The following is a 13,222-nucleotide window of genomic DNA, read 5'->3' as shown; positions in this document are numbered from 1 at the left end:
GAGTTGGGAACAGTTCTTTACTGAACAGCAGAAGCGTGATATAGAAGCTATTTCATCCATTTATAGCAGTTTTTAATTTTTATAAGGTTTTATACTTGTGTAAAATACCGTGGGAAGTTGCCATCATTTTTTAATTCCACTTAATGGAGGGAAATACAGTGGACACAAAAAAAATGTGACTGCTGTAAAGTACTCCCTTCTGATAACACCAGAGCTCTGAGATGCAGAACTACTTGCCAGCTGTGAGCAAGGGATATTTTTGGTGATATCAATTAAATATGTGTGTGCATGTAACTTGTAATGGCTGATATTTGCTACAAAATTGATGTTCACTGGCAAAGGGAGAGGGGATAGTACTTTGAATCATTTTGTCTTTTCTTTGAAGTAAAGGTAACTGTTATAACAGAAAGCAGCACTCTCTTAGTTTTCATCTGTACAACACTGGTGGCTAATTGCCTCTGAGCAATCCTGTTGTTACTGAGATCATGGTGGGTGAGGTAGGAAGCTTTGAAATAAAAATACTTACTTAGTGTCATCAGCACTTTGACTGACAGCCCATTTTGCCTGTCTTTACTGCTCCTGGTTTTATAAACAGCATACAGGAGTATAATAGCTGAGCTGCAGAGAGGACATCAATCTTTGCTTGCTAAGGGATAACCTGTCAACATGTCCATGACTTACCACCCCTGTGTTCTGATGGCATTCGGAACTCTGTCAGATACACATCCCACATAAACCCAGGCTATTAGATGACCACGTTATCTCTGTAACTGACCTTCTACAAACTAGAAAATGACCAGATTATATGTTTCCAGTTGATTTTTTTCTCAGTCTCAGCTAGAGGCACATCATTATTCTGATCAATAGTATAGCCAGTTGCTAGTAATTTCAACATTAGTATTGGCTCATTTTCAAAATTTGCCACAGTTTGAATTGCAGCTATTTAAACAAAACCATAAAAATAGATATCACTCAGAAAAAAAACATGGGATATTTCTTTTTTCTTTTTAATTCCCTACTTCTTTGTTTACCAATTTCCATTCAAAATTATTTCTTTGGAAACAATACCCTCTTCTGTGCTGATATTATACATAAACCTGTTTGCATGTGTTGTCCAAATATAACTGTGATTATACTGTTTTCATTGTTTTAATTGCTAGCCTTCTCCTGGTCTCTAACGGTTCCTCCTAATTTCATTACATATGTATTCTTATAATACAATAATGTAAATATAGTAATTCACATCTTCACCTGTTCTATTTAAAGGCAATCTAGAAAAAGACATAGCAGAATAAAAGTAAGGCAAAACATAGTATACTTGCTGTCATTTCTTAAATAACATGTAGAAGCACAAGATCCACTTAAAAGGATCAGTGTATGGAATTAAAAAACCCTCAGAAGTTTCTAATTAGACTGAAGCAGGACGTGATTCCTTTAGCCTCTGTGTCTCTCTTCCTGTCAGTGACACTGTCAGTGTTAAGGGAGCCTCAGTACACAGCAAGAGGATTAATATTTTGCAAAATTGGCTTTTAAAAGGCCTAATTTACCTCACCATAAATTCTGTGACATTCTGGACAGGTTTTGTGAAAAATAAACGTCAAATAGGTTGTGTACACTTTAAGAAACAAACCTACTCTGTTAAAAATAGATTTTCAAAACCAATTACGAAGTTCCAATTTTTGCTGTAATAGCTATGGGACAATTACAAATTGACTTAACGCCTCAAAGCAAGTCATCACCGTTTAAAATACTTTGTCATGCCTACTATGCCTACCCTCATAACATTTCATTTTATGTTAATGTGTCATGTGTTAGAAAATCATGTAATGATAAAGAAAATGTTCATGTGGAAGGTTAGAAATTACTTTAATGAGTTACTATTACCTTGCTTGCAGACTGTTGGCAATATTTTTGTGTTATTTTAATGTATTCTGAATAGAGACAGAGGCACTCGTCAGATTGGATCATCAAGAACATTCCCCTGGGAATCAGGGCAGGATATAGTCCTCTAAGAAATGATGTGTCAGATTAAGCTGATGCTATATTTGCAGGAGATAAAACACCACACAATGAAATACAAACATACACTGAAATAGATTGTCTGTTTGACATCTAACATGCCTCGGTGGGTGCTAAGGACGTGGACACAATGACCATAAGGACACTTCTCAGGCCGTGATGTTCACAAGCTGGGTCCTGTCTCACTTACAGCTCCTCTGTTATATAACAGCATGGTAAAGTCTCCCAGAATTTGTTCACTTCCCCCACACTGCAATGGGCTCATACTTGAAGTGGGAAGATGGCAAGATTGCAGTAAAAAAGGAATTGGAAGAAAGAAACGTGGTCCTGGTTAAAAGCAGTGGTAGTAGCAGTGCTTGTAGGTTGATCTCTGACCCAGTGGAAAGAGACATTACTGTTATTGGTGATCAGTAAATTTTTGCTATCAATCCATAACTGCAACAGATATTTAAAGAGGCAAAAGATATTAAGTGTCACTCTATTAAAATAGGAGCATTATAAATATAATGCTAGGGTAGGCTCTTTCAGCCCCCAAAAGTCAGGAAATTCACAGGCTGCCTAGCTCCCGTATTCCCGCTGCACTGGGTATTGCCTTTTGATTCTCTTTACATACTGCTGGCTTGGCTGTGTGGAAGCACACCTGCAAATAAAACTCTCCTAAGATTCATGCATATGAATCTTGACTATGAAGTTACATTCTGCAATCTTTTTTGCACTTGAATATATGTTATTCGATTTTATTATCCTTAGAACTTCATTGTATCTATAGTAAAGTAGTGCAGTTCTCTTTTATTTCAAGCAGTAGATGTAATTATCGGCACCATTTAGTGTCAATACAACAGATGTGGTTTGAGGCTCAGAAAGTTTCCACGGACATTAATAATAAAAAGCTTATTTCACTCTTCTGTCTCAAAAATTGCTAAGAATTTTAGATTTTGAAGAATACTTCTAGGAAATGCTTTTAGGAAAAACAAAGATAAATATCAGCCTGGAAAGTATTTTTTTCAAATAGAGAAGATACTTGCAATGAAAATACCTGTTTCTGGTTTGGCACATACAGTGCCTTGTGGATACTCTTTGTAAGCTTGGAGAGTTGTTTTTAATCAAATGTTTCCCCTGGAGGCTGCCGGAGACAAGCCTAAGGCAACCTGATTCTGATCCTAAAGGAAATTTCCCAAAGCTCATTAGGTGGACTTAAAAATGAAAAACAGGACCAAACCATGAGCAGTTATAACTTTGTTAACATTTTCCTCTACCACATTATTCTTGGAGCATATTACATACCAAAATGGTTCTTTTCTTGGACAGTAAGATGCACTGGGGAATTTAACAGAAGTGATATGCAACAGGTTGTAAATAGAGTCCACTGAGGTTGATTAATGTGGAAGGATGTCAGAGTATAAAGTACTTCTTATATTTATAACAAAATATAACAAAGCTCTTCTTTCTTGGAAGGTGGACAATATGCAGTCAAGGCACAGGGCAGCGATAGAAAATCTCACATCAATCTAAGTAGGCTTCACCTCAGGGTCTGTTTTCTCAATCCATGGCACAGCCTCCAGGAACAAACCACCACAGAGCTGCATACACCATTCCTACCTGAATGAAAGCATCAGAGAAACGAGACTGCTGATTTTCCTTAGCAGAGGTCTCTGGTGGGCCTGAGCACATACAGGCCCTGGGAACTAGGATGGCACTTTGTTCTCTGAGCTGCAGGGAGCTGGCCCAGTAGAGCCAAACAGTGGCAATCATGTGCAATGCAATGAAATTATTCAGCCTTGAGTAACTGATTCCTAATGAAATAATGGGGATGTAATGAAGTTTTAGTTCTTTTTTTTTTCTTTTTTTGTCACATTTCTGCAGAAATCTTTCATTAACATTTTCCACATGTAATGCTTTAAAAGCTTCAGAGACTGTGTTCTTTTTTTTGTTTTGTGTATTCAACACCTCCTCTCCATTCCAGGAAAAGGCTGCTAAACTGAAAACACGCCTTTCACTTATTCATAGTTGTCTAGTAAATGCAAAGTTGTATTATTTGCATGTGTCCATAAATGACTGTATAACCTCAGACTGAGAAATATGTACACCCATCTGAGTGATCCTTACAGAAATTCAATGCATTGAAAATGCATCCATAAATAAGAAAACAAGAGGGATAAGCATAGTGATACCAATATCATAGCATTTCTTAAAATGTGCTTGGTTTAGTATTCATGCTGCTGATTATAAAATAAGAAGTTTCTTGTACAAAGGCAGTGAAATGCTTTTAGCACGTGACCATTTTATAAATAAAGTAAATATACACTTCTGAAACATCGTGATCTCATGGTTTTGTCATTCTCTGGAAGTAAAAATATTGACATTTACCAAGCTGTTTGTTCCAGCTTTCTGGTCTCCTGCAGTTTATTTATATAACAACTTTATCGATGAGCCTCTTACTCAGCTCTCTAGGTTTAACTGAGTTGAGTCGATTTGCTACCACAGCTTCAAGTCGCTGTTACAGAACAAGCAAGACATCCTAATAAAGCTGTAAACGTGTTTACTCAAACATGGTATTGATTTTACTTGGAGAGGGAGAAGCTAGTGCTTAGCATGGTGTCAGGGAGGATGAATTTAACTGCAGTTTTTCATTGTCATGTGTCATGGTTGTGAAACACTAAGTGAAGCCACAAGAGGATAATTAGAATTGCCAGAAATTTAGCCCCTAAAATCAGTTAGCCACTTGAGATTTTTGTAGTTTAATTAGTTTTTATTAAAACTTTCCTCCAGTGGTATAGTCAGGAAGGATTTTCTAATGTTCTTTCCAGTGAGAGATTTCAAGGTTGCCACTTGTTAGATATACATCTTAAATAACCATTTTTACGGACGGGTTGGTGACCTTTTTTCTCTCAATTGTAATTAGCCTGGCACTACAGTTCTGTATAAGCACAGAGACATTTCATTTTAAAGGAGAGAAAAAGACACGTTTCTATACATTTGTAGTTAATAACATATGTAAGCATGTATGGCATCATTTTTACAGAAAATTTTGAGAGAGAAAGTGCTTAAGTGCTTAAAGGTTGGAAGAAATATAGTGTTTGAAGATGCTTACATTTAATTTGTCTTATATACTGTAAGTCTGATGTGTCAGACCACAGTGCCAAAAGACATGAAAACAGAAGCCAAATCCCACCCTTAATCAAAAACGTTTCCATTTAGAATAGCCAACATTTGGTTTGATAGCAATGGGCAGGGCCCCTGGCTTACCACAGTTCTTGGCTGTAATATCCACCATCTGCCACTAAATTAAAAAAGGAGAAACCTCAGCATGTTGACGTACGGTCATTCAGTGACTATATTGTAGAATCGACTTATGCCAACATCTTTTACAAAATCTAGGGTGGCTGGTTGGCTCTTGGCAGCAGCATTGCCAAACGCCTGATAACTACTGACCAGGCTCATGCTACAGCATTACCCCGCTCCAACAGTGCTAAAAGACCTCAAAAAAAGCCCCAGTCATATCAGCTACAAGGTATTGACTGGGTAATGTTTCTTGAAAACTGCATCTTCCCACACTCCTGGCCTGGAAATCTAGTGGGATCACATAAAAATAGATGAGTGTCCCAGCAACTGTGATAAATTCTGTATATGAACAAGAGTGTGAAAAGGTGCTTGCAACTGTCCCCGTGGTGGAATAACACCATTTTTAAAAGTGCAGTTCACAAATTAGGCTGTAGAAATTTTAAATACAAAAAAGAGGAGTCAGCTAAGCTGTTCGGGATCCTTTCTGTGGCTGGGACAATTTTGATGGTGAATGGCCTGGCTAGCATAGGTTGTATACTTCAGGGTTCATCTGGAAGCAGAATTGTCTGAGAACATCACATAACAAAAATGTTTTGAAGGACTCTGACTCAGGATCAGCCTGTAGTTGTTTATAATTGATGCATTTGATAATTGGATTTTTTCAGCTTTTTTCTCTTGCATAAAAAAAAAAAAAAATTAATTTTGCCGTGGGCATTTTATAAAGGTTGGAAGTGTGAGAGAAACTGCAGAAAGACAAGTAGTGGGGGAGCAGGGTGTCGGAGGCTATAAATGGATTTTCAGCCAGCATTAGTAATTAACAGTCATTAAAATTAATTGTCAAGTGTACAATTTGAAATGAAACATTTGGCTTCAATATGAGCTGTTTTTAAGTGTTGTTAAACCATTACTGGAGCAGACCAGAACTGTTTTAAATCTCCACTCTTGAACTCCCACATTCCTGCCCAACTGCACTAGTTCTAAGTGTTCATTCAGAATTGCCACTCATAATCAGGAATTAAAACTTTCAAAGAAATCACTGATTTCAGTGAAATTGCCTCTGAAATACCTGTTTTGACAGAAAATCAGCTTGGCTCTCCTTTAATGATGTTTAAGTTCTACTCATCTCTAAGGAGTAACAAACTGAATACAACACTTTTTATGTCAGGCAGTGGACTGTCTTGCTGTGTCTTTTCAAACTTACGCTGACATCCCCAAAGAGATTCGAGCTGGTCTCAGTGAGAGCCTTGGTTTGGGTCTGGCACCACTTCTGGCACTTGGCTTACAGGACTTTCCATTTGATGGAGAGCACAAAAAGGAACAAAGGAACTTTATTTTTCCATCCCTCATTCTGTTTGCAGACCTAACAATTACAAATGTTGTCTTTGAGAATATGTAGCAAGGAAGCTGGAGGTAATAAAGATTAACTCTCAATTATTTCAGGCACACTTTTCAGAGCAAAGCGACTCCAGAGTCACTTTTTTTCTCCTGAGCAGAAAAGAAATAATAAAGGGCCAAAACCAGCTATTGGTGTGTTATAATCACTTCTATCATCTGAGAATGTGAATACATTTTGTACCACTCCAAGGTCTAAAGCAACCTTTGAAGCAAAGTTGTCTTTTTTTCTAGGAAGATAAGTGGGATGAATTGGACCCAGTTCCAAAAAAGTTCTCACCATTAGCGGGTGCAAGGTGGTTACTTGGCTATCCATGCCTGTGAAGGGCAAAAGGCATCCCAGTCTATTCTGAAAGTTTGCCATGATGGTTCATTACATCAAGGTGGCTTGCTAGACATCCTGCAACTGCATTTTCCCTTCCTCCACAAATGGTTGGCATGTTGGATAACGGGGCAGGAGGCAGATGGGAAAGCCTCGAGCTGGTGTGACGAGAGTGGTGCACAATGCTTGCAGCACCATCCACAGCTCCAGCAGCGCAGAAATGCTACTGCACAACAGCTGCAGTTAGAACATGGTAAACAGTATTGCCTGAAGTTGTTTTGGTAAATACTTGAAGTGAGGCTCTCTGGTGTAGCCAGTTTACTGCTGCTTTCTGCACTCCATTCCAGTGATAGCCAGAGACCAGTTCAGACCACAAAGAAATGAAATAGATGCTGAGCTATGTTAGTATGTGCTGGGATGATCTAGGTCTGTGATCCCAGGCCCGTGATACAAGATCAGAGTTCAATCCTGCCCTTTTGGTTTCTGAAGTTGTAGGAGGAGTGTGAAGTAAGTCTGAAGCCACACTCACTTATCTTCTTGCATTTCCAATCATGGCACCTTAAGAGATTACAGCCTTAAACTGCTTCTCATCTTCTCTCTACTGCCCTGCTCGCTGGTCGGGCTGTTTGAGTGCTCACTAACCCACTTGAGTTTCAATCAGCTGCGTTACCAAAGATCCTCTGCTCAACAGCCACTGTTCAAACTGATCTGGCTCGTTTTGACAGGGTATCAGGTTATACCAGCAGCAAAGCAACATGGTGAAAAGCAGATGGGGGAGTAACTTCTTCACTGGAACTCAGATCTGAATCGATGCCTTGAGAATATGACTCATGGGGTTTGCAACACTGTGCCTTATACACTGGGGGAGGCAAACTCTGGATTATATTCTGACCATGTTGCTTTTTACTGCATTAACTAAAAAGAACATTCTACAGCTAAGGCAGCCAACCTGATAGAGCTCTTTGCTTCTTTGCTCAAACAACCCTGCTTTCTGGTGTTCCCTCGGGGTCTACTTTGCCAACTGCCTAGTCTTACTATGTGATGTAGTTCTGTTTGTGATATGTGTGTTTGTATTGTCATTCGATGCGATATTGTGTCAGATACTGCTATTTCCATTTCATCTATGAAACACATACCTTTTAAGAGAAAGTCAGCAGACAAGGGGATGGTTTGAGGGCAAACTCCCCACTGCAGTTTCTACATATGTCATATATGACAGCTGTACTTAATGTCATTTCTGCAACACTCTTAAATCACAGAGATCTCTCATTTTTATCCCCAATTAGAACAAGATGTTTTTTCACCTGACTCTGCTTTCACTTAGATCAGAATAAATAAGTAGCTTCACTGAAAACAAAAGACTCATGCTAACATGAAACTACAATGAGCCTGGGAGGTGATGACAGTGTCAGTCTAGTTGGTATTGAAAAGTAATTCATGTTTTATGGTCCTTTGCTCTGTGGATTTTCTCATCTCCATGTATGTTTGATGCCTTGATCATAAATGAAGAGGATAGTTGTTCTTTCTTGTATAAACCTCTCTCTGAATTCATGCTCTGCACAAAACCTAGCCCCATGTTTGCCTTTGGAGACCTGCCCAGTGCATCTTCATACTTACTGAGTCAGAAATGGACTGTCTTAACAGCCTCATTTTACATATGGTTACAACTTGCTCTCAAGTTTTAACCACCCAGAAGCACACTGGCAAGCTCCTGCCTCCCAGGCAGTTTAAATTTAATGATTGACACCCTCCACATATCCAAGAAAGTTTCTCCTAAAGAATGCATGTTAATTTAATGGAGAGCAGACCATTTTCATCTTGTTATTCAGAAACGGATCTGATTTCTGCCAGGCATGCTGTTTGAATTTCTCAACTGTTACCCAACTATTGCAGCTGGACCATCCTGCCGCAGTTGTGTTGTCTGTCATCCCTGACTGCCATCAGTGATAGCACTCACAGCACAATTTCTTCCTGTTTCAGATTCTTATCTTTGTATACTGATAACTCCTGTCTTCTTTGCTTGTGCTTATGGACTTACCTTTTGTTGGTGAAGGAGTCATTTTTTCCCAGCTAGTGTCAGTCAATATCTGTGAAATTACAGCCAATATGTAGTTCTCTAGAAAAAAATTGATGTCAGAAACATATGAGTTTTCTCATTTTTTAAACTAATCCGCTTACTCTCTATGGCCTCCCTATTGCAATGAAAAGTGTTTGATTTATAGATTTTGTGGTTTCAAACTCTTCTCCAATTTGGTGCAGTTTAGAGAAAACTGTATTTCAATTAGGCTTCTTTTCACTATCAGTCATGACCAAGAAGCCAAAGTAGCTATTGGTCATTGATGAAAACTGGTCTTCTACTCACCAGTATTATCCTTCATTAATGTAACCTTATTTTTCTTGTTTTACATGATATTTAATCTCCAAAGAGAAGGCATCATTGCATATGATGAAATATTTTTATTATCTTCTAAAATTATGCTGTAGTGTATCACAAAAGGAAATATTTAGAAACAGAGCACAGGTTAAATGACAGCATCACAATACAATGTGGAACTTTTTCCCAATAGAAACCCAGATGAACAGAGAAAGTGAATATGAAAGCAAGCTAGCAAAACATATCAGCTTAGAATCAAAATTTGTAATATGTCAGAAGTTGGTACTTATGCGTTTTACACAGTACTTAGCAGAGACATGGTTTCAAGACTACATTTGTACTGTCAAGGCACAAAGCCTGAGCATGACAGAAACTTGAAATGGTGGGTGAAATCTTTAAAAAGAACATCTTTCAGCTTGCTAGAATTCTGATTTTCTTGGGCAAGTCTCACTTTCCTTCTGTGATTGGACGAGGAAGAGAGAGATACATCTGAAACGTATTAAAAACAGGATAAAAGTGAATAAAATATTACCTCTAGAATGACAGAGTGAAGTTTTAAATTATAAGATACTAAGTTTACTTCTCACATCTTGAAAACCTCTTCCAAATTTTAAATACATATTTCACCTCTGCCATAAGTTCTGTCATGCTTTTGATCACAATAGCTTCAGCCAAGACAAAATGCTTCAGAAATGAGGGACTCAGTCCATAAAATTTCTGATGCTGCTTGTACTAAACTTCTCCAAGTACCTTTTCAGGACTGCCTACCTGAGGTGCTCAGGTTTTCAAAGCACTCAGCTCCTGGGAATTCCTGAATTTCCAAGCTGTGCATGCCAGGCTGTGGCAGCTGAAGCCATGAACCACATGCCCCGATTCTGGGGTGTCTGGTTCTCTGCACAGTTTGCTGTTCAGGGAGGTATCTGCATATTCTCAGGGGTACCTACTGTTGCTGGAGTTTTAGATTAAATGTCCCATTATCAAAGGCAAGAGATGTCATCTAACTTTGCATATCAGGTAAAAATTTTTCACCTTCTTTGCACTGTGAGTACCTGTAACTCTGAATATAATATTTCTCTATTATGTGTCTTTCTCTTTTTTGGAGAAAAGCTTGCACATAGTTGTGTTGAGGCTGTAACTGTAGCCAGTAAGAGCAGAAGGAACTCTCTTCAGCAGGGAAAACTTCTTTGTTTTTAAAATGTTCTTTGAGGAATCAGGGGTTATCTCTATAAAGAAGAGAGCAGGAATTCTGTTAAAATCATTTTGAGAACACTAGTAATAATCAGTCTTGATAATCTTTAATTTACTGGAAGCTGCCAAATGGAGACTTCACAAAGAAATAGCAGCAGCACCTCTCCAGCTCTGCAGTTCACTCAAGAGCGATTCTCAGTTTAAACTGGCCAGGCTGCAGGGGTTCAGTGCTTTGCCCTGTAACAAACTGATACATTAAAAAAAAACTAATCTGACCATTTTCTTCCTTCTTTTTCTCTCCCACTATGTCCCATAGGCTTTCTGTCCCAGCTCGTCTATGACCGGCCGGTGACTGAGTGCATCCGGGCTGGACATTACGCAGCCAGCGTAATTATCAAGCGTTCAGGTTGCACCTTCCCAGAGAAGCCTGACTTCCACTGATAGTGGTGAATTGGAGGGATCAAGAGTAACTTCTGTGTTGCCATGGGATTGCTGCCTAAATTTTTCCTTCTTCCCTTTCCTTATCTTTCCAGTACCTGCATCAAAGCTTCTGTACTTCTGTTCATTGTATTCTAAACAAAATATGTATTTCTGTGGTGTTTTCCATTTCATACATCTACCACATCTCAATAGTCTTAACTTTTGGGAACAGTGCTAAGTGATGCTTATTATCTCATCCATCAGGAAAAAGTGTTCAATTTACACAGTTTCCAAGAAAGTCCCTTTTAAATTACACTGCTGATTAACACCATTAAAATACTTCTGTTGAATTATCTAGTTTGTATCCAGCTGTGGCCAAATCCTATTCAACTTAAGTGAAATCAACAGACCTGACTTTATTCATAACTTACCCTTATAAACAGGGAGTTGTTCTGTCTATCTAGTAGAGTCAGGCCTGTGTAAAGAGTGGTGTAAATGTCCCAAGAATTTCCATACCTATTGGAGTGTACAAGACCTGGCCATCAGTTAGTCCAGCTTCCATGAAAGTACATCACTGTTTTGTCAGTAATTTAAAGACCTGATCCACAGTTGTGATATCTTACATTCAGCCATCTTGCACTGACGGCAGTAGATTTGGGTCTGGCCACTTTTATCTCTCAGTACATCTCTAGGTCTATAGGTACAGTCACTTTTATCTGTCAGGTGAGCTAGCAGATAGGTACTTTCAGTGATTTCAGGGCAGATGCATGAGTTGGTGATGAAAATAAACATACAGATAGATCCTATCTCCTCCATGTGTGTTTTCTAGAGGCTGCATTAAGGTACACGTAGTGAAAATGAGGTACAGAAATATTTATGCAGGATATATGACAGGATATGCCAAATGGAATCTCTGAAACGCACATTTTTAAACTTTTAATTTACTTTGGGTAATTAAGCAATATGGTGGATTTTGTTTGTATTTACAGTATTCAGAAAGGTGATCTGACACTGCATTCATTACTTTGCTATGTAATTTGATACTGATAAATAAAAAATTGTCATACAGTAACTCCTGGTTTTATTTTGGTATGTGTCTGTCTTTTTTATGTGTATCCTATTGAAATGGGAACAAGACATGGGTGCTTAACCCACAGTACATGCTAAATCTGAATGTTTTATCCATGACTTTCAGTGTCCAGGTGGGTGTTGAAGGGTGATCTCAGCAGTAAGGAAGAGAAGGAACGTCCAGTTGGTGTTTGTACAACAGAAGAGATGAAAAATTAAAGGCTAGGGTTCACCAAAGAATGTTAAATCAGTGCAGGGTTTACACTGTACTGCCCAGGATGGAATAAAGGACACACAGAGATTGAATGCTGTTATTGCAGTTTATCTATCGCAAAGAGCGAGGGGAGGAATCAAGGGTGAGATCCCAGTTCTCCTGTTGGTCACTATCCAGTGTGACACATTGGACAACAGGCTCTGTCGTCTTGGAGATCACCTGGTGTGGGATTCCTGAGTTTGCATCAGCCAGCGACTGTGCAAATGCTCCCGGATCCGTGGAACTGCAGCGCCGCGAGCACTGGGCACAGCTTGGTGAGTGCCTCCCTTCTGCGGGACCTCTGGCTTCCACTGGCCACCTGAGGAAGGCTCCATGGACGGGCCGTGTCTCTCTGCCAACGGGCACAGCTTTGTGCAAGTACGACTGCTCTGGTTTCATCATAGGGCCGCTCTCAAAAGAGCTGTAGGCTGTACAGTTCTCATGTTCTAGCATAGGTGAGAGGAAGAAAAATTAATATGTTGTAGTGAAAATAGAATGGCAGACAAAACTTAAGAATCTGCAATGTGCATGGTCTTCAAGCTTTATGGGTTGATCAGAAGAATGTGATTTTTTTACATCTCAAAGTTAATTTCTAATTCCTTAACTTGATATATCCATGTGATATGTTTTAATCAAGAAAAACTGACAGGCTGAAGATGGATGTGTTGCAGTCCCTGGTTTTAATATATGGTCACATATGTCATACCACTCTTACCGCATGAATTTGCCTGTCACTGAGGAAAACCTCAGTGGTTTGGTGGTTAAATTTGCTGTTCCTCTTGCTCTACACCCATGACACCTTCCATTCCTTTTGAAACAACTTTACCAATGTCCTGGCCTAATAATTTTGGCTGATTTAAAATGAATATAAATATGGAAACATTGTTTATCTTGCCAATTAAAC

General features: G+C 38.9%; 1 protein-coding gene across 2 annotated transcripts in view; it reads left to right on the top strand.

The window, feature by feature from the left end:
- Positions 1-12,069, top strand: part of ADK (adenosine kinase) — a 267,429-nt gene extending 255,360 nt beyond the window's left edge. For both annotated transcript variants that reach the window (XM_030276802.4, XM_030276803.4), the window contains exon 11: positions 10,894-12,069. In XM_030276802.4, coding sequence (XP_030132662.1) covers positions 10,894-11,018 — 125 coding nt within the window. In that variant the 3' untranslated portion in view covers positions 11,019-12,069. The remainder of the gene's footprint in view (positions 1-10,893) is intronic.
- Positions 12,070-13,222: the final 1,153 nt, after the last annotated feature.

The sequence above is a fragment of the Taeniopygia guttata genome, chromosome 6 (genome assembly GCF_048771995.1).
Source record: "Taeniopygia guttata chromosome 6, bTaeGut7.mat, whole genome shotgun sequence".
Taxonomy (NCBI): Eukaryota; Metazoa; Chordata; class Aves; order Passeriformes; family Estrildidae; genus Taeniopygia; species Taeniopygia guttata.
The sequence above is the reverse complement of the archived record's forward strand: the minus strand, read 5'-3'. Positions and strand labels throughout refer to the sequence as shown.